General features: G+C 38.8%; 1 protein-coding gene across 5 annotated transcripts in view; it reads right to left on the reverse strand.

Moving 5' to 3' along the window:
* The window catches only part of SPATA17 (spermatogenesis associated 17), a 175355-nt gene that overhangs the window by 69984 nt on the left and 80027 nt on the right, over positions 1-25344 (reverse strand). For all 5 annotated transcript variants that reach the window (XM_065589431.1, XM_005288739.5, XM_005288742.5 and 2 more), the window contains exons 7-8: positions 5403-5606; positions 622-770 (exon numbers count right to left, since the gene is read on the reverse strand). In XM_065589431.1, the coding sequence (XP_065445503.1) occupies positions 622-770; positions 5403-5606 (353 nt within the window). The remainder of the gene's footprint in view (positions 1-621; positions 771-5402; positions 5607-25344) is intronic.

Genomic DNA, 25344 nt, shown 5'->3' on the forward strand with positions numbered 1-25344 from the left:
GATAGATGATGCCTTTAAAGTATAGCCCTATATTCAGGGTTGTTTGGAGATGCACCAGCACAGCTGAAGCTCCTGCAGGCAATGGGCTGCAGGAAACCATGCTGCTTCAAAAACACAGACTACAGCTTCTATGTCACCTCTGACAGGGTGCCACATGTGCTCCAGCTCCCTGCAGAGTGAGCTCTGCTAGCCTGTGCAGAGGGGAGTACAGCACCAACAGCTAGTCTCACATAATCTTATTTATCCAAAGTGCAAAGACTGAAATAGTGCCTGTCCATTGGCAGAGCGCAAGAGAGGCAGAAGGATCCTTGCACTATTTGATTGACTGCTTTCCAGGAAGTCCATCTTCTGCAATGTGTATTATATTAATGGTTGTTTATTATATGTCCTTCTATAGTTCCATAAGTCTGCATGACACACTTCATACAACAAGACAGGGTCTCCGCCCTGAACACTTTACAATCTAAATAAGAACACAGAATTTAGAAGTATGTACCTAGAATGGTTGCTGGTAAGCTGTCAAATTTGACATTTCATTTTGTCAGACATAACAGGTTTCTGAAAGCAGCAGAATAAAGCAAATGTTCTCATAAAAATATAAGAAAAAACCAAGGAACTTACTTATTGTCATTTATGCGGTTTCTCCATTCCTCTCTCTTGATTTCCTCTCTGGCCTTTTCTAGTGAATTGATTGATGTTGCCACCCGCAAGGTTGGTTCCAAAGGCTTGTAGCGTTGCTGCATTACTTCAGCAGTATCACGGAAGGGCCCCTGACAGGTATAGGATAAGGTAAGTGTTTTGTTATGTTCTTTTTTATGTATTATTATTATTTGTGAAATATCCCTGATGAAAGAGGATGCAGAGTGGCTGGGTGAGTGGCAAGATTTTCCAAAATAATTAATTAATGCAGTTCATCCTGATAGAGAGTTACAGATAACATGATGGTTGAGAACATGCTATAAAACCCTAGATGGGCAGTGAGAAATGTGCACTGGTATAATTTCTTTAACTATTAATGAATATCTTTTACTGAAAAAAGACACACTTCTAGAACTGACTAGGAGTACTTAGTTTTGTTTTTTTTCTTACCAACATACTAGTAAAATAAAATTTGATCTCCACATAATATACTGTAGTTGTGCTTAAACATTTGAAAAAAGCCTAAACCTTTCAGTGTTCAGATTGATAGGCTTTGTTCCTTTTACTTAATGAAAGTGTCTTTGCCATTTTGACAGTAGAGATACTTTGAAAGAGATCAAAACATGATTAAAGAACTAATTCTTCTAGTAAAAAATTGCAGACAAGACAAATAAAACAGGTGTATTTGCCATTTGCTGACAGCCTATTTTCTGAAAAATTAAAGCCTATAGACCTACAGTTTCTTGACAATTTTGTATATATTTTAATTGAAAATCTGTAACCATGTTGTTTAATAACTGATACCGGTATGTACCATTTAATGATACAAATCTATAGCAGCAGAAAGTTCTTTCCTGCACTGTAAAAGTGACTTACACTATATCTTGGTTTTAATAGTAACCAGTAGAAACTCACATGGAGTGTAATTTGTACTATCTTAAACTCACTACAATTTAGTGACAGCTCAGACTTTAGCAGTGTTGCTAATTAAATCTTATTTTCTTTTTACTATTGTTGATCTTGCACTGAAGTAGTGAAACCTTCTGAAAATATGAATGGACAAACAATCCTGATCATGTCCCTTATTCTTAAAGATCTCCTTCTTTAAATAGGTTATCACTAACAAGTCACAGCTGGAGTTACTGCAAGCACTGAGTGAAGACTGTGGGGCTAATAAAAAGAAATGATTCACGCCTCATTTATGTTCACTTATGTTTTACATTAATAGAAACCAATAATAGGAACCAGTTACCATAAAAGTCATGGACCGTAAATAACACAAATGGCAAATAAGTATCATCTAGTACTTTTCACAGCTGGACAGGAGGATTGCTATATTTGAAAGTAGTTAATGGATTTTTATTGGACTTTCCTTTTTAAAGGCACAGAACCATGTTTCTCAAGTCCCTTTTAAAGATTCTAAGGAAGCAAGTAACCATAATCTTTATGGTTTTGGCAAGCTTTTCCCCTACTTTGCTTCCAGAAAAGTTTACACAAAGAATAAATCTATTTTATTGGGATCACTATAGCTCTTCTAAAGACAATAAAATACAAAAATTTTAGGCTGCAGGGGAATAATAAATACAATAGTAATTTACTGAAAATAGTAAATGTTATTTGCCTTCTGTCCAATCAGAGAGAGCTATAGAAAAAAGTTTAAAACATTAATACTCCTTCTGTACTACAAAACATTTGCAGAAGAAAAGTGTCAAGTGACCTGGTCAGTGTTCTTATGTAAATAAAATAACCTGTAAGAAACATAGATGCATGTCCTACAGTGGAAAATACAAACAATGGACAGTCTTTCTTTTTCATCATGAATTCTGCACTTGTATTTCACTGGGTAACGGCTGAAACAAATTATCAAAATAGGTCTTTTCCATATTTAGTGATATTTCACCTTTTCCTTTGTTTATATTTTGAATGAAATTAACAGATTAGGGCAATTACTAATAGAAGTGAAAAAGGGTAACTATGCACTTCCTCAAATAATGCCCTGTCATTATAAATGAAAGTGGAATATAATTTTAAAATATTAAGATGTTTCTACTTGGCAGATTTTCCTCTTTCTCTTAATCACATATTTGGAGGAAGCTTATAAACCATGAAGATAAACAGTTTCGAAACACCTAATATAGATAGAGAGCAAATCCATTCACCTACTTGCATTTGAGAACTTAAATATCAAGATTGGTGAGTACTGTGATGCTTACAAACATCTCTGCCCTTCTAGTGCTTGCAAGCATCCCAGGAGCTCTGCTTCAAGAGGAGGGGAGCCTCTTTTATGGGGAGATCAGGATGGGATAAGGGAGGGAGTTAACTAATCCTCTTCCTCCCTCAGGAAACAAAACAAAACAAAAACTCTGTGTGCAGTTTGAGCACTGTGGTGAGTAGGATAAATCTTCTTTCTAGGGAATGGTCCACTAGATGATTTGTCAAGGATTGGCAGATTGACAGATATTTTGTTCTAAATGAAATCATGTTACTTCCTCAATGCCTTCTCTCACCCCAGCATAGCCACCAGCCAGAAAAAAAAAGGTGTCGGGGGAAACTGTAAAAAAAAAAAAAAAAAAAAAAAAAAAAAAAAAAAAAAGCAATGTGCTTGCTGTTTTTAATGCCTTTAATGAAGAGATGACTAATTTCAGTATTAGCTGTACTTTCATTAGATTGTAAGTCTAGTTAATTCAGTAATAAAAGTGATAGATCTGATATAATTGATAACAGCAGCGTTAAAAGTTTTCTTTTATATATGCTATCTTACATACACAGTACTTACCTATAAAAATCAGAATACCAATTTTCCTAAGAGACAACTGATGGGTAGTTAATTTTTGTACTCTTAAATATACATAAATTCCATTCTCATTTCAATATGATGCTTGCAGGCAAAGCACATTTGGGATATCTATAAAGGTGGTGATGTAATACAAGTGACTAGCATGGGGTCTGATGTATACAATAAAGCTAGTGTGGAAGAGTGTTGTCACAAAGAACTAAGCCACAAGGATGGCTAGTGATTAAAATCCCGTATTGTCACACCAGACCACTTTCAGACCTGTGCATTCTGAGGAGTTTTCATGTCCAGCTGTTTCATCAGCTCAGAGAAATGTCCTTTCCTGAGACATACAACCCTAAATTGTCAAAGTGGTGTGCGGGGATTTAGCCGTGTGACTCCCATTAACATCAATAAGAGTCACACAGCTAAATCCATGCACTGTGCTTTGATAATTTACCCCACAGTGTACATTCCAGGGCACTGAAAGGATTAAAGTATTATATAGTAAATTCCCTCTTTGGGGTGCAGGAAATAAACAGAACTCTTCTGGTTTATTCTGAAAGGCTGATTTGTTCTGAAAGGCTATCTGTGTACGATTGCGCTCTCTCGCTCTCTCTCTCTCGCATGTGTGTATATAAACTTAGAAAGTGCTATAAAATACTCCAACCAGAACAGAAACTTGCAAGATAAACACATTGCATAATAACAAAGTGATCTTGCAAGAGTAAAGTAGCAGTGAAAATACTGTCATTTCCCCCTTTGTTTCAAGACATTCAAATGATCCCTCTACAACGTACATCAGGCAAAATATCATCTTCACTATTCTTAGAGACATAAAGTGCATACAGTCACAGCCCACTGAAGGATAGGCACAGCACCTTTGGCCCTCTGAGTTAGGACTGTTAAAGCAGCACTTCAGAGGATAAGTAAAATACCCATAAATAAAAATTACATATCACTTGTTACCATCACTTGCTATTTAATTACTGAAGCAAAAATGATAAACTCAATGGAAATTACTGAAGGGAGTTAGTATAGGAGTGTTTTCTTTCTACTTATTACCTAATAATTGCATTGAAGAGATAAATTGAGGATGGGATTGAATGCCACGCATATGTTAGGCATTCCAAAGAGCATTCAGAGTTTTATAGGCAATAACAGAACTAAATTTGAAAAAGGGAAGCAAATGGAATGGAAGCTCAGCAGATTTGGCAAACTGAAAAATCCGTAAGAACAGGAGGGTGAAAAATTGAGTCTCTTGAAACATAAAATAACTGAATCCTGGGCCTTGTCTACACTAGGAAAATTTCTGAAATGTTTCCCGTCAGCAAAATAAAAAGCTACATGCAATATATGCTGTCACCAATTGGAATTGAGACCATGATAGCAAAAAAGGGGATTTTATCAATTTGGTGAATCATGCAGAACAACATGTTAAAACTTTTTAAATTAAAACTAACACACATCTAGTGGACACAAAAGAGAAGAAAGCATATCTGTTGAGAGGATATTTCCTAGCCTTTGAATGAAAAGCAAAACTTAACAGAAAGGTAAATGTGATGGTATGATGGTTATTTTTGTTTTCTAGTTGTTACCTGGCTTTTTAAAAATGTTTTTCTTTTAACTGGTTATCTTTTCATATCATCTCTAATTTCTCCTGCATATCAATTGTATCATCCCAGAATTATGTTTAGACTTGAGCAATTGGAAGTACTGCATCTGATGAGCTTCAGTTGAGATGTTAACTATATGGTAGTTTCTTACTGGCATTTTCAAGTGTTCATATCTTTTCAAAGAACAAAAATGCAGTCTACATGATACCTATCTCCTTGCCTTTATATGTTCTCTTTCTTGAAAATGAAAATAGACCTCTTTCAAAGAGGTCTATCTCCTGAACTAGTATGATGAATACATAAGAATAAGAAGAACATTACCTGCAAAAGTATTTGGCAGAATTAGTTGCCTAAGAGTTATTGGTATGCATTACCTGAGGTTTCTGTCTGCCAATGGGTGGAAGAGGCTTCATTGTAGGGAAAGTTAGGGCACTTGTACAAGTTGGCCAGTCAGAAATGTCATCAGTAAGATGCTTCTTTATTTGTTGCTGTCTGTGGCTAAAAGGTCTTGCCTTCCGTAACCGTACTTCCATTGGATCGGGTGATTGTCTGAATGGTGAGTTGTACACACCTGCCATCTAAGGAGAAAATGGAGCTATCTTGAATTCAAATAATTTAAAACATATGTTTGTTTTTATGCTTTAAATCAAAATGATAAAAACAATTATTTAACAAGTGTTTCAGCAAAAAGTTTCAGTAGGACTACTGACATGAGAAAGGACTCTGGATGAAATGCATTCCTGGACAGGACTTAAGTAGGATTTACATGGTGCATAGGCCTCCTGCTGGCCTTTTGCATAGGGGTAAATTTTACACACGGAGGCAAGTGTTCTAGAACTGAGAGTACTAAGCTCATCTTTTCTTCCAGTCATATACAATTCTTCTCCCTCCATACCTAGTAGCCATACAAATATAACAATTTCTCTTAATAATTATATTGGGCAAATCTCATTTAAAACAAAAAATATTGAATGTACATCTTGTAATGTAAAGTAGTAGAATCCATAATAGAAAAAATAGTTTTTAAAGTATATTGTCTGTCATTTTGAAAAACGCTGAAAAAGAGGAATACAGATGCCATGTGCGCCCTTATATCTCTGCACTGCTATGATGGCTGAACCACAATTTGGCTTCAAGAGAATAGCAAATGGCAGCAGTCTCACACCTAGAGTGGAATGACAATGGGGAAAACCATTCCATGAATATTCATATGAATAAAAAAGCAAAATTTTGTTCGATCTTCCTTGCAACACTTTGATGTTAACTTTCTGCAGACATTCAAGCATGCTAGCTTCACCAGTGTGAACACTTGTGAAAAGTGAATATTAAGGTCAAACAGGTATTCTGAACTGTATATTAAGCTGGAAAATTCACAGCCCACTTTATAAATTCAGTAATTTGGTAACAATATGATGTTACTTATGTGACTAAACAACAAAGCCATAATTTCAAATTGTTAATTGGCAATATCCATTATTCGCAAAAATGTCTAGCAGGCCAAAAGTTACATGCCAAACAAATTTCCAAAACATTTGTATAATAATAAACTGAAAATATTTACATCTGTTTGCAGGGAATTCATGAAAAGAGATAAAAAAAAAAAGATAAACATTAACATAGTTTTAATAATTAATTTATTTAGTAAACATAGGAATCACTATAGCCCACAGCACAAAACTACTGCATTTTTGATCAAATAGATTATATCTGTGTAAAGGTGCATGTGCCAGACATTAATCTAAAGATCATAAATGCTTTTTTAAAAATAATATGCTTGCAGAATTCTTAGTTTTTTTAACCACATTTGTACAAAGTATTTTTTAATTTTGTTTTTAGCATGTTATTAATTGCCAAAACCTACTGAATAAAAAAAAGCAGGTGAAGACATTGCTTTGGGGAAGCAGTAGGTGTGAGGGAGAGAGTAAACATTTATAATGTGCCATTTTTCCTCCTGCAAAACTATTTTGGCCCCCTGAGAAAATTAAGTACAGCATCAGGCTCCTCATAAAGTATTAACAGCTTGGGCTTGGGAGGATTGAGAGCTCCCCAATTAGCTCTAATGCATTTTTCATTAGTGTCCCCCACTGGGAAATTCCAACTCATGGGGTTAAAAACTTAAATAAGACCTTTATGAAACTTATTGTTTAATGTTTTTAGATATGCATAGATGATAGCTTATTTTAAATATTGCTGTTAAATTCTATGGGACAGATTCTCCTATCTGAGTATTTTGGCCCTAAAGCCATTGCAAATATCTCAGTGTAACTCTCTCACACCACTCTCTCCATTCCTCTGGGGCTAGGGTAGTAGGAAAAAGAGGACATGGATGTATGAGGGCATGGCCAGAAGACCCTTGCACCAACACAATCCCTGGCTGCATTCTAACACAGCACAGGGGCACTGGCCTTGTCCAGAAGTAGCAGCAGGATCAGAGAAGGGAATGCAGAATTGCAGGCCACCCTGTGATCTGTGTTCTGTGCAGTTCAGCTGCACCCTCTGATTTTGCTCTATATTTGAATGGCTCTTAGATTCCCAAAATCATCTCACAATGTTTCAGATTCATTTCAGACTCTTTTCAGACTATTTTCACAGCATTTTATAGATAAGCCTGTCTGTAACTTTGTCATACCAGCTTGTATTTGCTTGCAAATACTTAATGATCTGCAGGAGCTAGATTAATAGGTGTTTCCAAAGACTGTCTCTGGCTTTTATTGTATTGCTGCATAATTACTGCATGAACTTCCACTATATGTTTGTTATACACCTAATATTAAATTCATACAGATACAGAAGGTCTGTTCAAGGCTCTCCACACCAATAGGGCTCCATGTTGGGGATGTAAAACATGGTGTCCAGAGGAATGACTTGTCAGTGCAAGAATCCATAGTCCAGCCCCAATTCAGAAAGCACTTAAGCATGGGGTCAAGTATCAGAGGGGTAGCCGTGTTAGTCTGAATCTGTAAAAAGCAACAGAGGGTCCTGTGGCACCTTTGAGACTAACAGAAGTACTGGGAGCATAAGCTTTCGTGGGTAAGAACCTCACTTCTTCAGATGCAAGATGACTTGCATCTGAAGAAGTGAGGTTCTTACCCACGAAAGCTTATGCTCCCAGTACTTCTGTTAGTCTCAAAGGTGCCACAGGACCCTCTGTTGCTTTAAGCATGGGCTTAACTTTAAAGTATGTGCCAGCTACAATGGGTCTTAAGCACATACTTAAAATGAAGAATTACAATCTTCTTGTCTTCGAGGCTCTTCACCATTAAGTCCCACCATGTCTATTGATATGCTGGCATATCAAATTGTCAGCCTTGACTTTGCCCTGCCAATAATGGCAGCCTCAACTGGCCGCTTGTCCATTTCTCACTCAAGCACCTTCCCTGCTTTATTCCATGCCCCTCACCTGAATATGATAAAAACTCAGCATCACAATTCACAAAGCCACCTCCTCATCCTTCGTTAAATCATTCCTCAAAACCTACCACTTCTGTGATGCTACGGATCGCTCCCATCTAGCATTGGTTAGGCAAGTGATGACCTATAACTTCTGCTTTTCTACAAAACTCTGTTCATTCTACTGTTCCCTTTCTCTCCCAACCCACTCCCCACCTAATGGGTCTGTTGTGTTCATGAGTCGTACCCTGTCTATCACCTAGATTGAGTTTTGTGGGGAAGGGACTGTCTTCCTTGCTACGTGACTGTACAACGACTTGTACAATGAGATTCTGATCTTTGATTGGCGTTTCTAGGCACTACCATAATACAAACAATAGGGATGTTTTACTGAATTGGTTTCAAAGTAGCAGCCGTGTTAGTCTGTATCCGCAAAAAGAAGAACAGGAGTACTTGTGGCACCTTAGAGACTAACAAATTTATTAGAGCATAAGCTTTCGTGGACTACAGCCCACTTCTTCGGATGCATATAGAATGGAACATATATTGAGGAGATATATATACACCCATACAGAGAGCATAAACAGGTGGGAGTTGTCTTACCAACTCTGAGAGGCCAATTAATTAAGAGAAAAAAAAACTTTTGAAGTGATAATCAAGATAGCCCAGTACAGACAGTTTGATAAGAAGTGTGAGCATACTTACAAGGGGAGATAGAATCAATGTTTGTAATGGCTCAGCCATTCCCAGTCCTTATTCAAACCGGAGTTGATTGTGTCTAGTTTGCATATCAATTCTAGCTCACAATTCTTTTGTGTAGAGACTGTCCGGTTTGGCCAATGTACATGGCAGAGGGGCATTCTCTACGCAAAAGAATTAATGGACACAAATCTGACATCAGGAATCAAAATACTCAAAAACCAGTGGGAGAACACTTTAACCTGTCTGGTCATTCAGTGACAGACCTGCGGGTGGCTATATTACAACAGAAAAACTTCAAAAACAGACTCCAACGACAGACTGCTGTGCTAGAATTGATATGCAAACTAGACACAATCAACTCCGGTTTGAATAAGGACTGGGAATGGCTGAGCCATTACAAACATTGATTCTATCTCCCCTTGTAAGTATGCTCACACTTCTTATCAAACTGTCTGTACTGGGCTATCTTGATTATCACTTCAAAAGTTTTTTTTCTCTTAATTAATTGGCCTCTCAGAGTTGGTAAGACAACTCCCACCTGTTTATGCTCTCTGTATGGGTGTATATATATCTCCTCAATATATGTTCCATTCTATATGCATCCGAAGAAGTGGGCTGTAGTCCACGAAAGCTTATGCTCTAATAAATTTGTTAGTCTCTAAGGTGCCACAAGTACTCCTGTTCTTCTTTTTACTGAATTGGGGCCTCCAAGTGTGCTGTGGAGGGGAGTCTCTAAAGTGGCTCTGCATAGATTAGCATACAGGTTTGCTTTGGGAGGGGACAGTAATAATAATTGTAATGCCTATTTCCTATATAGTGTTTTTCATCAGTAGATCTCACAGTGCTTCATAATATTTAATGTATTTATCTTCACAAACCTCTGTAGTGTGAGGTAGGGAAGTAGTATCCACTCTTTTCAGATGGGAAATTGAAGGACAGACAGGAAGTCCATGGTGGAGTAGGGAATTGAACTCAGGTGTCTCACATCCTAAGCTCATGCCCTATCCACTGGGTAATTCTTGCAACAGGGCCCTTTGGCATACTGCCTTCTATCCGAGGTTATCTTGTTCTCAGCTTTTTCTTTCAAAAATGAAACTAAAGTCCTCAGCTGTTACGGTTACAGAGAAAACCTCAGAAATGTGACCCAAATGTAATTGATGCAGAAATGATTAGTCTGCAGAGAGCCAGGAACAATAATTCTGAGAAGTGTGAACTGCAACATTACTCTCAATGAGGTGTTAGCTCAGATGCCCAATGATGATAATTCAAATGTCTTTCATTTCTCATGTAAAAAAGGAGAGGGCAGTTCAACAGATCAGCATGGTTTACTTTAGGAAAGGTAAACCATTTTGGTGTCATAAGTGAGTAGAGTTTGGGAGATACTATCTCTTAGGCCTAGTCTACAATTAAGTTAGCTCAACATAACTACAGTACTCGGGTGTGAAAAATTCACGTAAATATAATTTAATGCTGTAGCTCCCATAGTGTAGACATGGCCTTACTTTCTTCCCCAATGAAGGAACCAATCCCAAGGAACCTGGCAGAACCCATGAGCACATTCAAGTTCCACCAAAGGGAAGCTGAAGACCAGGAAGCTCAGGGCTGGTCTACACTGAACATCTGCACTCCTCAACGACGTAGTTAAGGCAACCTAACCCCTAGTGTAGACAGCTCTAGGTCAATAGAAGAATTCTTCTGTCAGCCTAGCTACCACCTCTTGGGGAGGTGGATTACTTACAGCTATGGGACAATCCTTTCTTTCGTTGTAGTGCCTACATTGAAGCCCTACAGCGGCACAGCTGCAGCACTGCAGTTGTGTTGCTGTAGCATTTTAAGAATAGACTCAGCCTCAGAAAGCACATACTCATATTTTGAACATCTGCCCAGTATACTATGAGCAACATCTAATTTTTGCACCTCACGTGGGTGGAGGTTATTTTTTCGTCAGAGCTTGGAAGAGCATTACCACCTTTTCCCCCCCATTCTGACTCCTGCGGGGAAGCCTAGAAAAGGGGCCACAAGATCTGTAATTAGAGGATTCCATTGTCCCTAACACTCTGCAAAAGTGCTGCAGGGACGTTGTGGTCATTAATCCAACCAATAGGTTTAAGTAGCAGCCTTGTTCAGACTGTGATAGCCCTCTGTTGAGGGTTGAATTTAACTTTTCTAATCACAATGGACTTAATGCCCATAAAGCTCCCTTACTTTGGCTTTATGAAGGTGAACTGAATTTCACCCATGCTGTGTTTGTGCTCTTAAAGGTTTATAGATTCATAGATTCTAGGACTGGAAGGGACCTCAAGAGGTCATCGAGTCCAGTCCCCTGCCTGCATGGCAGGACCAAATTCTGTCTAGACCATCTCTAATAGACATTTATCTAACCTACTCTTAAATAGCTCCAGAGATGGAGATTCTGCAACCTCCCTAGGCAATTTATTCCAGTGTTTAACCACCCTGACAGTTAGGAACTTTTTCCTAGACCTCCCTTGCTGCAGTTTAAGCCCATTGCTTCTTGTTCTATCCTTAGAGGCTAAAGTGAACAAGTTTTCTCCCTCCTCCTTATGACACCCTTTTAGATACCTGAAAACTGCTATCATGTCCCCTCTCAGTCTTCTCTTTTCCAAACTAAACAAACCCAATTCTTTCAGCCTTCCTTCATAGGTCATGTTCTCAAGACCTTTAATCATTCTTGTTGCTCTTCTCTGGACCCTCTCCAATTTCTCCACATCTTTCTTGAAATGTGGTGCCCAGAACTGGACACAATACTCCAGCTGAGGCCTAACCAGCGCAGAGTAGAGCGGAAGAATGACTTCTCGTGTCTTGCTCACAACACACCTGTTAATACATCCCAGAATCACGTTTGCTTTTTTTGCAACAGCATCACACTGTTGACTCATATTTACCTTGTGGTCCACTATAACCCCTAGATCCCTTTCTGCCGTACTCCTTCCTAGACAGTCTCTTCCCATTCTGTATGTGTGAAACTGATTTTTCCTTCCTAAGTGGAGCACTTTGCATTTGTCTTTGTTAAACTTCATCCTGTTTACCTCAGACCATTTCTCCAATTTGTCCAGATCATTTTGAATTATGATCCTGTCCTCCAAAGCAGTTGGAATCCCTCCCAGTTTGGTATCATCTGCAAACTTAATAAGCGTACTTTCTATGCCAATATCTAAGTCGTTAATGAAGATATTGAACAGAGCCGGTCCCAAAACAGACCCTTGCGGAACCCCACTTGTTATGCCTTTCCAGCAGGATTGGGAACCATTAATAACAACTCTCTGAGTATGGTTATACAGCCAGTTATGCACCCACCTTATAGTAGCCCCATCTAAATTGTATTTGCCTAGTTTATCGATAAGAATATCATGCGAGACTGTGTCAAATGCCTTACTAAAGTATAGGTATACCACATCCACAGCTTCTCCCTTATCCACAAGACTCGTTATCCTATCAAAGAAAGCTATCAGATTGGTTTGACATGATTTGTTCTTTACAAATCCATGCTGGCTATTCCCTATCACCTTACCACCTTCCAAGTGTTTGCAGATGATTTCCTTAATTACTTGCTCCATTATCTTCCCTGGCACAGAAGTTAAACTAACTGGTCTGTAGTTTCCTGGGTTGTTTTTATTTCCCTTTTTATAGATGGGCACTGTATTTGCCCTTTTCCAGTCTTCTGGAATCTCTTCCGTCTCCCATGATTTTCCAAAGATAATAGCTAGAGGCTCAGATACCTCCTCTATTAGCTCCTTGAGTATTCTAGGATGCATTTCATCAGGCCCTGGTGACTTGCAGGCATCTAACTTTTCTAAGTGATTTTTAACTTGTTCTTTTTTTATTTTATCTGCTAAACCTACCCCCTTTCCATTAGCATTCACTATGTTAGGCATTCCTTCAGACTTCTTGGTGAAGACCGAAACAAAGAAGTCATTAAGCATCTCTGCCATTTCCAAGTTTCCTGTTACTGTTTCTCCCTCTTCACTGAGCAGTGGGCCAACCCTGTCTTTGGTCTTCCTCTTGCTTCTAATGTATTGATAAAAAGTCTTCTTGTTTCCCTTTATTCCCGTTGCTAGTTTGAGCTCATTTTGTTCCTTTGCCTTTCTAATCTTGCCCCTGCTTTCCTGTGTTGTTTGCCTATATTCATCCTTTGTAATCCGTCCTAGTTTCCATTTTTTATATGACTCCTTTTTATTTTTTAGATCATGCATGATCTCGTGGTTAAGCCAAGGTGGTCTTTTGCCACATTTTCTATCTTTCCTAACCAGTGGAATAGCTTGCTTTTGGGCCCTTAATAGTGTCCCTTTGAAAAACTGCCAACTCTCCTCAGTTGTTTTTCCTTAAGATGTATCTTTTTTCCAGTTTGCTTTTGAGATTTACTTCTGGTCTTGCTCAGCAAATATATTTATTTAATTTAGTTTTTAATTTTTCAGGAAAACATATGAACATGTTATAAAAATCTTCTGGATTCAAGGGTTGCTTGTTACCTTTATTCCTATTTTAATTATGCATACTATATTTTCACAAAAGCTTAATTGTAAATATGAATCTAATTCTGTCATATATATTCCAAATTTACTTTGCTACATATATATATTTCTGTAAAATCTTAATAACCCATATTGGATACAAATTTAATTTTGTCACCAGGAAGAATGGCGGTGCTGCTATAACTTAGCCAAAGGCAGATGATTTAAATTTGTGTAAGCTAGCTTTCTTCCAAAATTAGCCCTGAATCTCCTATATTAGAAATAGGAAATACAACCAGCTTTAACATGATCATAAATTATCTTTTTTTTTTAAGAACTATAATCAGGAACAACTTTTAAGTCATTATCTGTTATCTACCCATTAGACACTGTTATTTGAACTATTTCACATTTACGTGTATACATAGATGAGATGGAAAAATGCAAATGCTCCTGTAAGCATAATGGCTTTCTGAAACTGCATTTTGTAATCTGTATAGAGTTCCTGCATATGCTTTACAGGACTATTATTTATTCAGATATTTTGCACTTTATAGTGGCAGAATAGGAAAGTATAGTTTAATGTATTTCAGATTATTATTGCTAAAATAATAACTTAAAGGCTGCTTTTTTATAGTTCACTTTTACAAACTACCAGTTTAATTAAGACATGCAAATGATGGCCCCAATCCTGAAAAATAATTTGGCCTGCATGCAGTCGTAGTGAAGCAATGGGACTCTGCACAAATACAAGGGTCTCTACAGTTTGATATCTCTGTGGGATCCGAGTCAAAGTTCATTACCAGATGTATTTCAATTTTTATCATTTTTTCAAGTAATCATTAATTATTTTAGAGTTTAATTTTATATATCCTAGAGTTCTGACAAATGTATTAATTACTAGCATATCAGCCAAAGCTGCAGAGTTCAGATCTCTATTAAAAGCGGAATACAAAATTTACCCCAAATTTGTGGCAGTGTTTGGATTTAATATGTGCTTGTTCATGCCCATCATGTAGATAGGCCTGAGCTGCAACATTTCAGATCCAGGCTTGAACTTGTGGAATATTTGTGAAAAAAGGCTGGATTCAGTGTTCCAGTTCTGGCCCATCTATAACTATTGTTCTGATACAGTTAACACATCTCAACAAGTCAAAGCTCTGTTCCTACAACTTCTTGCACACAGGCTGTCTTCTGTACCCACGGATCCCTATTCACTTTATTGGGTAATAGCAGTATTCATGAGTGCAAGAAGTTGCACGTTTGGAACCTTTGACTTTTAGTCACATCTTTTATCTTAAAGCAGCCTGATACAGTATTTTAGAATTCGTATCTTATTCTCTTTTTTTCTGACCTTAATATAATATTCTCTCAACTATAAGATCATCATAGTTAATGTTGCTTTTCATAAGCTTACTGATAATGGTAGTAAATTAGCAGTTTTAAGAAATTATCTAGTACCTTGATTCCAATTTTCCCCCTACTTTTTTAGCCAATTTCTGTAAGTAGACTGTGATTTCCCTCCCCCACCCCACCCCAAATATTATTATAGGTTACAAAAATCACACCTAGCCTGTGGGGAGCATGACACATTTTTCTGTATCATGTTCTTCACAACTGAGAAGGGCTTCTGTCAATGCTGGCTTTCTGGGATTTCATTTTCAGGAACAATTTTCTGAAGTGACAAACACTATGGGGAAATCTGTGCTAACTGTTAAAAAACCTACAACTGAGTTATTTGCAGTACTGTCATGCTAACTTCCTACTCAATAAGACCAAAGAAATCTCAGGAGGGGACTCTGCTAATAGCTTCTTACTGACCTCCTTGCATCAGGCCCTTCTGCTGAATGGTGGCCCAGTGGTGAATATGGCAAATGAGGTGTGAAAAGCACAGATTTTTTTAAGGCTATGATTCTAACTCGTTTGGGGGCGGGAGGTGAAAGAGAGAAATGAGTTATACAATAGATATATATTTTTTCCCTGGAATTCTCCCCATCAGACCCTCCATCATGGAAACCCAAGCATGACCTAGAATATTAATTGTGCCAGGTCAACCATACTAGCAAATGTACCATTTGTTACCCAGTCATCCTTAGCATTACATTAATATTTTGAATCATTTTGCATTTCTAACAATCTATCATTTAGCTTTCTTCCAAGCATTTTTATCTTCATAATTAAGTATGGTACATGGAGAAAGAAACAAAGATGTGAGAAAAATGCAAACTCATTAATTTAATGAACACCATATCTGAATTTTTTTTTATTCAGTATCATTTTTGTCACTGAGTTTGGGCTGGGCTGTGGAGCATCCAAGGCCATCTTTTCTAACTTTTAATTTCATTATGTTTATTATTTATAGTTTCCATCTGTACCCGCAGGTTTACAAGGTACATCCCAGAATAAAGAGATGACATGATCTCTGCCTCTAGGATCTTTCAAGTGAAATTAGACAATGTAACAAGGGATGGGGAAGGCATGAGAGGGAAGATGATTGTGTGGTTGCTCAGTGAGGATTAGTGAACGGGATGATATAGGGAAGAGGGTGATTTTGGTATTTTTAGTTAGGAATATAAGGATGTCTTTAGTTGACTAATTTCTTGTCTTTTAGATACTAAAATAGACACCATGTAGTTTTAAACAACAAAACACATGCTGGTAGATGTAACTGGTAAACAGTAAATGTGCATACATATATAAAATTAAAAAGGAGTGGAACTGGTTTTCAGATAAAGTGCAATCATGAAGTCTTTAGCAAATTTTTCTTCATATCTTAAAAATACTTCATATGTCTCAATATATTTTAATCAAGCTGCAAGTAAATAAATGTTCTGTGTTAAATACTTTCCCACATAAGTGCTGGAAGGCTAAAATAATTATCTTATATATAACCATCATAAATGTAAATGTCGCTTTTTAACAATCATTTATTTCTGAAAAAAATAACTTCAAGGCAGTATGTCTGGCTGACTGATTGCCAGGATAAGGGCTTAAAATAAAGTTTTACTTTCTCATAGTGCTCATTTAACCAGGAGTCAGATGACTCTTTCCTTAATATACAGTATATATGTTATGAACTGTAGTTGTTTTGAGGGACTGAGAGAGCAACCCAACAAGATAGGGTGTTAACTTGAAAATACTTTTGTGCTCCATTTTAATTTTTAAAAACTAAGCAAGTTGAGAAAAGAGGGAACAGATTTTTAAAGCCATAAAAGTAAAAACATGAAGAAGAGCTGTGAATGAAATATTTGCTAGAGATGGGATTGCTGAATCAACACTGACCAGTGCACTTCATCATAATTATCAGGACATACTACTGCCAGGGGATTTATAAAAATCCCACTCAGCAAATAATTGCCCTGCTGTTAGGAGATAGTCAGAGTGTTAACACACTGTCACAGTCCAGCGTTTAGTAAGATATTCAACATTCAATTACTCTTGCTGAGAACTAAAAGGAAACATGATCATTTCTCAGCTACTGCAGTTATGCTTCCACATGAATTCCAGTGAACAATCTTGTTAATCCCCAGATATAGTTTCTTTTAGGAGGTAGAAGAACTACTTTAAAACATTAATGATTCAGAATGAAAAACCTTGGTGAAATGATTTCAGAGCCATTTATGTTTTGTTTTGTTTTTAAAAAGAATTTCAAATGTATAGATTACTGGATTGCAACAGACTATGGAGTTATTGCATACAAAATGAAAATAAAATAAAAGGATATTATGTTTAACACAAAATGTATTTGGAAAAAATCCTCTACAAAACTCTATATAAAACCTATGATAGCACCAAGTAGGTGTGTGAGGTCAAATATGAAGCATCAAATAAATTTTATCTATTTCAGAAGATGTCTTCTCACAAATAAGAGTAATCTGTATTTTTTTAATTACACAAAATATATGTTAGATAAAACTTGAAGAAATGTAGAACCAATGTATTCAGTCTGAAAAATGCTACAAACCAGCCCCAAATCCCTAATTTAGTATCTGATTTTGTTACCACTGAGGTCAATAACAAAATGTTCACTGACTTTAATCAGTTCTGAATTAGTTCTTTATACAGGTGTCACACCACTGAGTCCAGTAGTGTTGTACCAGTATATGCAAGGTGACTATTTAGTCAACTGTAGCCAATTAATATATTTGGCCTGATTCTGCAGTCTCTATGCAAAAACTCACTTGATTTCAATAGGAGATTTGTCTGCAAAGGACTGGAGGATCCAGCCTACCACCTATAACAGGGTCTATATTGGATGTGTTTGTGATAAACCATTTATTCAGAGAATGAAGAAGTCATAAATGAGTGATGAGTAGAGTATTTTCTTGCAAGTGGGATTAATTACCTGTCCTCCAGATAATATATATTCTGTTTAAACAGAGAAATAGAAACATTCATTATTGTTATTCTGCCTTCACATTGCAAGGTTTAGTTCAATCCCTCCAATTTAAGATTTTTGTTTAATACTAAAATAATGACACCATCCTGTTCTAAAGGAAAGGCAGTGCCAGGGGTGAGGAAATATTGGCAGCTGATCGTCTTTGCCATAGAATACAAAACTAACCACAAATCCTGCAAAGACACTGAGGTTCACTGCAGCCAACAAAATCACAGTGGAATATTTAGGCTCCTTCACATAAATAACCGCAGCTGGAGTATTTAGACCCCAGGATAAAACAGGAATAAACTACTTTGAGGGCCTAATATAGGGAACACAACAGCTGTGGTACCCAGCCAAGACACCACAGCCCAATCTCCTGCAAGGAGTAAGGCTATCCCATAAATACATCATCAATCTTTCATGGATTCTGTGTCTGACTGACACTTTATTCTGTTTATTCTAATTCTAATGCAGCATCTTGATAACCAGATCAGGGATGAGAACTTGGATGTGTGAGTGGTGGTGTATAAAACAATGTTCCCACAGTGAAGAAACAGAGCTGGGAATCGGGAGAACATTCCAGGTTCTCTCATGGACTTCCTATTTGACCTTAGGGGAAAATTATTTTTTAAAAGTGTCTAAATTCATATTTAGGTGCCTAAATAATGGCCTGATTTTCAAAAATGCCAAACACCCAACAGCTCCTGTTGACCAGGTGTTGTTGGTTCCCTGTATTTTTGAAAAACAAGTCACTTATTTCTGAAAATTTTGTTCTTACTCCTTGTCATAGGTTGTACCTCTAGGGCACCCCAATGGGTGAGACTGAGCACCTCTCTTGTCACAGACATCCTTCTCTGACTGTAGGTGTCACTGTTTGCTAGTTTAGAATGCAGAGAGTGGTCATCTAGCCATAAGTTTTTGGGAGTTTTTTCCCTCCTCCAGGTTTGACAGGCATCACAGGTGGGCCGAGCCGGGGCTGATTGTGCCAAGAGGAGCTCTTTAACCCCTTCTTGACTGGGGTGAGAACCTGTCCCACCACAATCTCCTGTGCTTCAGTTTCTGCATTTATAAATTGCAAATTATAATTCCATTTACTATTTACTAACATCATCCCTCCCATAAAGACAAAAACAACCTGTCATAAAAGGCAATTAGCCTATGGCTTGGTCACACCATTTCTTCCAAAAGATTGGAAAAAAAATCCCTCTAATTAACCAATGATATCCTGTTAGAATATGGTAAGTGCTATAGGTTATTCAGGTGAATATGAGAGTGGATAGAAGCTCTTCTTTACAGGACAGATCTCGACAATTACATGGGATTTTGTGACAACATAAGAAACCGCTGCTAAACAGAGAAATATTTTTATTTCCCCAAGAACATGTACATGTGATTAAGTAAACTAGTGTTCCACTAACCTTCAGTGTCTCTTTATGTCTGTCTGTTTCTTTGTTTCTGCATGTGATGCTCTCTTCCCTGCAATAACACATTCTGACTGGTTCATTTGATAATTCATTTTAGTTAAGCCAGCACGATTTCACAATGCAAATAAACTGCACGGGGATAGTGTGAATAGCTGAGTTACCTCACTGGTTACAATGGGACCAGTAAACAGTGAGCTAAGATTTTCATGAATGAACATAGTGCTGTGTGGAAGAGAAGAAAGAAGAGAGGATGGAGCTGTGTGACAAAGGAAGGAATAGAAAAGAAGCAGGAAAAGGGTAAAGCCGCAACAAAGAGGAAAATGTTGAGGGATGGCTCCAGGCTTCAGTGGCAATTAAAATAGGCATATGGGAGAAAAAGAGGAACTAGAGAAGAGGGAGAAAACATGATGGGGAGAAAAGTAGAGGAGAGACGTTATTAAGGGTCAGAGCAGCACTGATCATGCTCATTCTTGGACAGGTAATACCTGTCAATTTAGCAGTATTTACCAGATTCCAAGTGACAGAATCTAATAGGGAGCAAACTCTGTGTAAGTTAACTGAGGGAACATTACCTTAACTGTATTTGCCTGCCCAAGAGCTGGGAAACCAAAGAATCAGTGTATACATCACTCATGTTGAAGTTTCATTAAAGCTGGGATACCATCAATGCCACTTCTTAATCAACCAGAAGGGTTGCTGTTGAGAAATGTATGGTACTTCATCTTCATGCCTTCTTCCATCCCATCCGTAGTCTCCCTTTTCTTGTACACCAAATGACCTTTCTCTCCTCCTTACAATATACTCATTCTCATAGTATATTTTCAAAAATTACCTCTGCAAGATTCCTGCATCACCTCAAGCTCATATTAGCACCAAATGCACTAATGTATATTGGCCAAATTTAACCCTATAATAATTAGATTGACTTCAGTTGCCTTGCACCAGGGATAAATGTAATGCTCTGTATCTGAACAATTTACTCTATAACTGTTCTAGATTGTAAATTCCTTGGGGCATGGACTCTGTCTTCTGTGTTTGCACAGCACCAAGCTGAAAGTCGACATTCAACTTATAACTCCCTCTGTTCAGGTTTCAGAGGGGTAGCCGTGTTAATCTGTATCAGCAAAAACAACGAGGAGTCCTTGTGGCACCTTAGAGACTAACCAGTTTATTTGGGCATAAGCTTTCGTGGGCTATAACCCACTTCATCAGATGCATGATTAAGTGGGTTATGGCCCACAAAAGCTTATGCCCAAATAAATTTGTTAGTCTCTATGGTGCCACAAGGACTCCTCGTTGTTTTTTCCCTCTGTTCAATTACCCACCAGTGGAATAATCCCAGCCTCTTGCTGGCACAAATGACAGTAATACACAGAAGAGAACTTTTTCACATATCTTTGCTATGTACACATTTCATAGGTCACTCAGCCTATTGCTTAAACTCTGCCACTAATGCTACCCACAGGACTGGAGCAACTGGTGCATTGCCTGGAGAAAACAAACCACAGATTATACAATTTTGATGCAGAAAAAGGACCTTTAGGTAGCAGGAATTTTTAAAGAGTGATTTTAAAAAAATACAGGTCTCAACTATTCTTTGAACGCATGGCCCTGCTTTGTATGCCTAGTAGCAGTGAAGTGCCTAGCAATTATGTGCTTAGCAGGAGCTCCAGGAGCTATTGTTTCTTGTCCAGGAACAATGTCTCCCAGAGGTCACAGGGATCCCTGTTACTGCATTATATTTTTAGAGAGTACACCATGAGCACAGCAGCTGAGCCATTCCCACCTCATCCCACTCCCTTTGGGTTAATTGGCACAGGCAGCAGCACTAGCAAAGAACAGTCTTTCTTAGGAGAGCACAAAGACTGTAATTATGCCTGCCACCCCGCCCATGGGGCACAAAGGGTGGGTGAACAAGATCTTGTGACCCTTGTATCTTGCAGCCCTGTGCAGAGGCTGGCATAGTCTAGACCAGGGGTAGGCAACCTTTCAGAAGCGGTGTGCCGAGTCTTCATTTATTTACTTTAATTTAAGGTTTCGCGTGCTGGTAATACATTTTAACGTTTTTTAGAAGGTCTCTCTCTATAAGTCTATATATTATATAACTAAACTATTGTTGTATGTAAAGTAAACAAGGTTTTCAAAATATTTAAGCAGCTTCATTTAAAATTAAATTAAAATGCTGATCTTATGCCACCAGCCTGCTCAGCTCGCTGCCAGCCTGGCGTTCTGTTCACCTAGGCCGGCAGCGGGCTGAATGGGGCCTGACCTCTGAAGCCCCCCACGCCCCCAGAAGAGTGGGTGTGGGGGGCTTCAGAAGTCAGGGCAGAGGGCTGGGTGTGTGTGGAGATGCAGGGCAGAAGGCTGGGGGTGTGGGGGGCTTCAGAGGTCAGGGCAGAAGGCTGTGGGTGTGGGGGGTGCAGGGCAGAAGGCTGGCGGTGTTGGGGGCTTCAGAGGTCAGGGCAGAAGGCTGGGGGTGGGGTGGGTCAGGGCAGAGGGCTGGGTGTTGGGGGGAGGGCAGAGGGCTGGGGTGTGTGTGGAGGTGCAGGGCAGAAGGCTGGGTGTGGGGGGGATTCAGGGCAGAGGGCTGGGGTGCTCGGCTCGTGGGGGTGCTCCCAGCCCCCTGCCCTCTGCCCTGAGCGGCTCATGGCAGGGGGCTGGAAGGGATATGTCCTGTTCCACCCCCTTCCCCAAGGCCCCGCCCCTACCTCTTCTCTGCCTCCTTTACCCAGGGCTGGCTTTAACAAGGAGCCGCGGGACTGCCGTGCGCCGGCTGGAGCTCCGGCCGGGACAGCGGGGCCGCGGGGCTTTTGTGGAGCAGCGACCACACTGCCACTCCTCCCCCCTCCCTTTGCAAGGGCCGGCGCAGGGAAGGAGAGGAGGAGGGGCAAGAAAGCAGGCTGCACCACGGCTGGGGGAAGAAGCGGGGGAGCTTGGCTGCTGCAGGACGAAGCTTCTGCCTCCTGTCCCAGCAGGGAAGAATGGTGGGCGGGGGAGCTGAGTGCGGCTGGGGGTCGGAACCACGGCAGGCAGCCGCGTGTCATTCAAAATCGGCTCGCGTGCCGTAGGTTGCCGACCCTTGGTCTAGACCACCGTATGCAAATGAATGTATATGCCAAAGATAACTTTGATGTGGCACAGCAAGACCAATGAGACTTGCTGATCAAACATATATTTGGCAAGTACTGCAAGACAAACTTAATGTAGACTGAGAATCCTTTGAAAATAATCATTTATGAAAACAGAATATAGAACTATAAAGAAAAGAGAAAAGTACATTACTTACTAATACTATTAAAATGTAACTGAAAGTCTGTTGGAGAGCTTGGAAAGCTCACACTCCCTTTTTAATTTAAATGGAATTTGTAATGGTACAAGCTTTGGAAAGTCATGCGAGACATCTGACTTGGTGACACATAGGTGAGGAGTGTGTATAAAACACCCACAGATAGGTGATTGGGGGTGCCTCTACTTTTGAACTAAAGTGGTTACATTTTTTTATCTCCAGGAAATATGAGTACCTAGGGTGAATGATAATTTCAGCCCAGGAATGTTTTGGAGATAGGATAATAATAGGTATAATGGTAAAGAGGGAGGAAATAAAATGTAAAAGGTAAGAGCTAATTCATTCTTCAAGCTCAGTTCTTGGCCTTTCCTGAACATAGACTGCCAATAGTAACAAATTATGTATGATCATTTTGTGATGTGGACTGTTCATTTGGGACTAAGATCAAATGACCAAACCTGCAGCCTTGCCTCTTAAACGATGGATCCAAAGATCAGAGGCCAGTGCTTTATCTACTGAGTCCTCACCTTTATAAGAATAAAACTGCCAGGTGTCCAAAGACAGAGTGGGTGTCAAACGGTGTCACTTCAGACCAATTGTTTTTCAAGTGCTTACAGGACAGCACTAGATTAATCAGGTGTTCCTTCTGAATATTCATTATTAGGCTTTGGTAAGGAAATTATTTATACAGTTTTATCCTGATGTAACTTCACTGACTTCAGTGGACTTAGCTTCTGATTTACACTCGTGTAAATGAGAGGATAATCAGTCCCTCAGTACCATTCCTTTTTGTTATGGTCTCTGCTTATAGGAACAAATGCAATTGAAAAAATAAACAATGTACTCAGTTGTTATTTGACTTGTGGTAAATTAATCTTCAACACTCTTTCAGACAAAGCAGAACTGAAAAGAGACCTAAAGGTATTCTTTTTTTTTCTGCATGAATTGACAAACATGATAAATCAGTAGATAATAATATATGTGAGTGAGTCACTGAATGCTGCAAATCAGTGGCTCAATTATGATATACAATCTACAATAACAATAATAAAGAAAAAAAGACAACACTGATATAAAAGTCTATGGAACCCTCAACTTGCAGCAGAAGAGCTACACCTTTACCTTATTCAGAAAGTGAGTTATAGGTCTGTATAGCAGACTCAATCAACCTTGCAAGCAGTGCATCCATAGCCTTGAAAGTGAATTGACAAAGGTATAGCTGGAAATTAGGCCTTATATCCAAACATAGAATCTTACCAGGCCTTCCAGTATGGGCCTGGCTAAATTCATGGACTAAAGAATCTGTCTTAAGGAAGGCAGACACAAAACCTCTTCAAGCCCAGAGTAGTTACTATGAACATAAGGACCTTGGTCAGTATAGATTTGTCAGTGTTACTCTCAAGCTATGAAAATCTCCTGCAGGGCATGAATGACCCTGATATAAGACTGGCCTCTTGAGAGCCAGTTGCTTAAGCATAGTAAGTCCCTGACACAGTAGCTGGACTGCATCACAGCTAAACACTGGTTGAAAATCATAGGGACTACTGCCAGTCCAAAAAGTAGCAACTTTGTTTTGTTATTGGTGGTTTCCCAACAAAACTTCATAGATTTTTATAGATTTTAAGATAAGAAGGGACCATGTAATCACCTAAACTGATCTCCTGAATAACAGAGGCTCACCAGTTTTTAAGTTGATCAGGTCAGAACCTTCAAACTGCATGACAGTGACCTTGGCCTTGCATTTCAGCAGAACAATCTGAATTCTGACGGTAGGAGTGTTCCTATAAGTGAGAAGCTGTAGCTAGAGATTTAGAAGCTATATCAGAGATTTAAAAAAAAAAATAAAGCCTTAACAGTATTCTTTGACACTTCTTGACCTTCTTAAAAGAGCTCCAAAAATTTCTGTTTCTGTCCTCAGGAAAGTGCTGAAGACATCTTGGACCATAAAAAAGGGTTATACCTTGCCTCACCACTTAGTAATTAGAAGCACATAAAGTTAAGGCTGCCAAGAAGTGGGCCTTCCTTCCAAAAAGCTCAAAGTGTTTACATTCCTTTTTCCCAAGAAAGGAAGACACCTTTCCCAAATTAGACTTTCCAACCACTGCTGAGATCATTAAAATGCCAAGGTAAAAGGTAGAAAAAATAATTCCAATTATTCTCTCAGTATTTAATAGACGGAGTTGAGCTTCCCTGAGGCAGAGACAGTTGAAGCAGAATGATTCTACACTTCCTTTGCAGACTCTAACAAGCAGTCTTTAATAGGGAAACCTACCTTGTTCTTCTCTTGAAGCTCTGTTATCAAGGAGCTTATGAGGATTCTCTGCTTTGGAACTTCCAAAGGAATGTCAAGAGAAACTGATACCCTACAAACGGAGCCTTGGAATCCTAAGTTTCACTGACAGGAGAGGAAGAGGCAGTTAGTACAGCCTCCTCAGCAGAAGGGGAACAATAGGGCATTTCAGAGGACTTCTCAACTGTATCCTCCTCTGACAAAGTGATGGATGTCACATCCTGTAAAACTGCAGAACTAGGAGAATCAGTCTTCTTGATCTTTATAGGAGGTGCAAACCTAGGGCTTGTCAGCAATGAAGACACAGGTCTCTTACAAGCCCCCCTCTTACTGAGGACCCCTCTTCTCTTGATGTTACAGAAGAAGGAGGTGGA

The sequence above is a fragment of the Chrysemys picta genome, chromosome 3 (assembly GCF_011386835.1).
Source record: "Chrysemys picta bellii isolate R12L10 chromosome 3, ASM1138683v2, whole genome shotgun sequence".
NCBI classification, from domain to species: domain Eukaryota; kingdom Metazoa; phylum Chordata; order Testudines; family Emydidae; genus Chrysemys; species Chrysemys picta.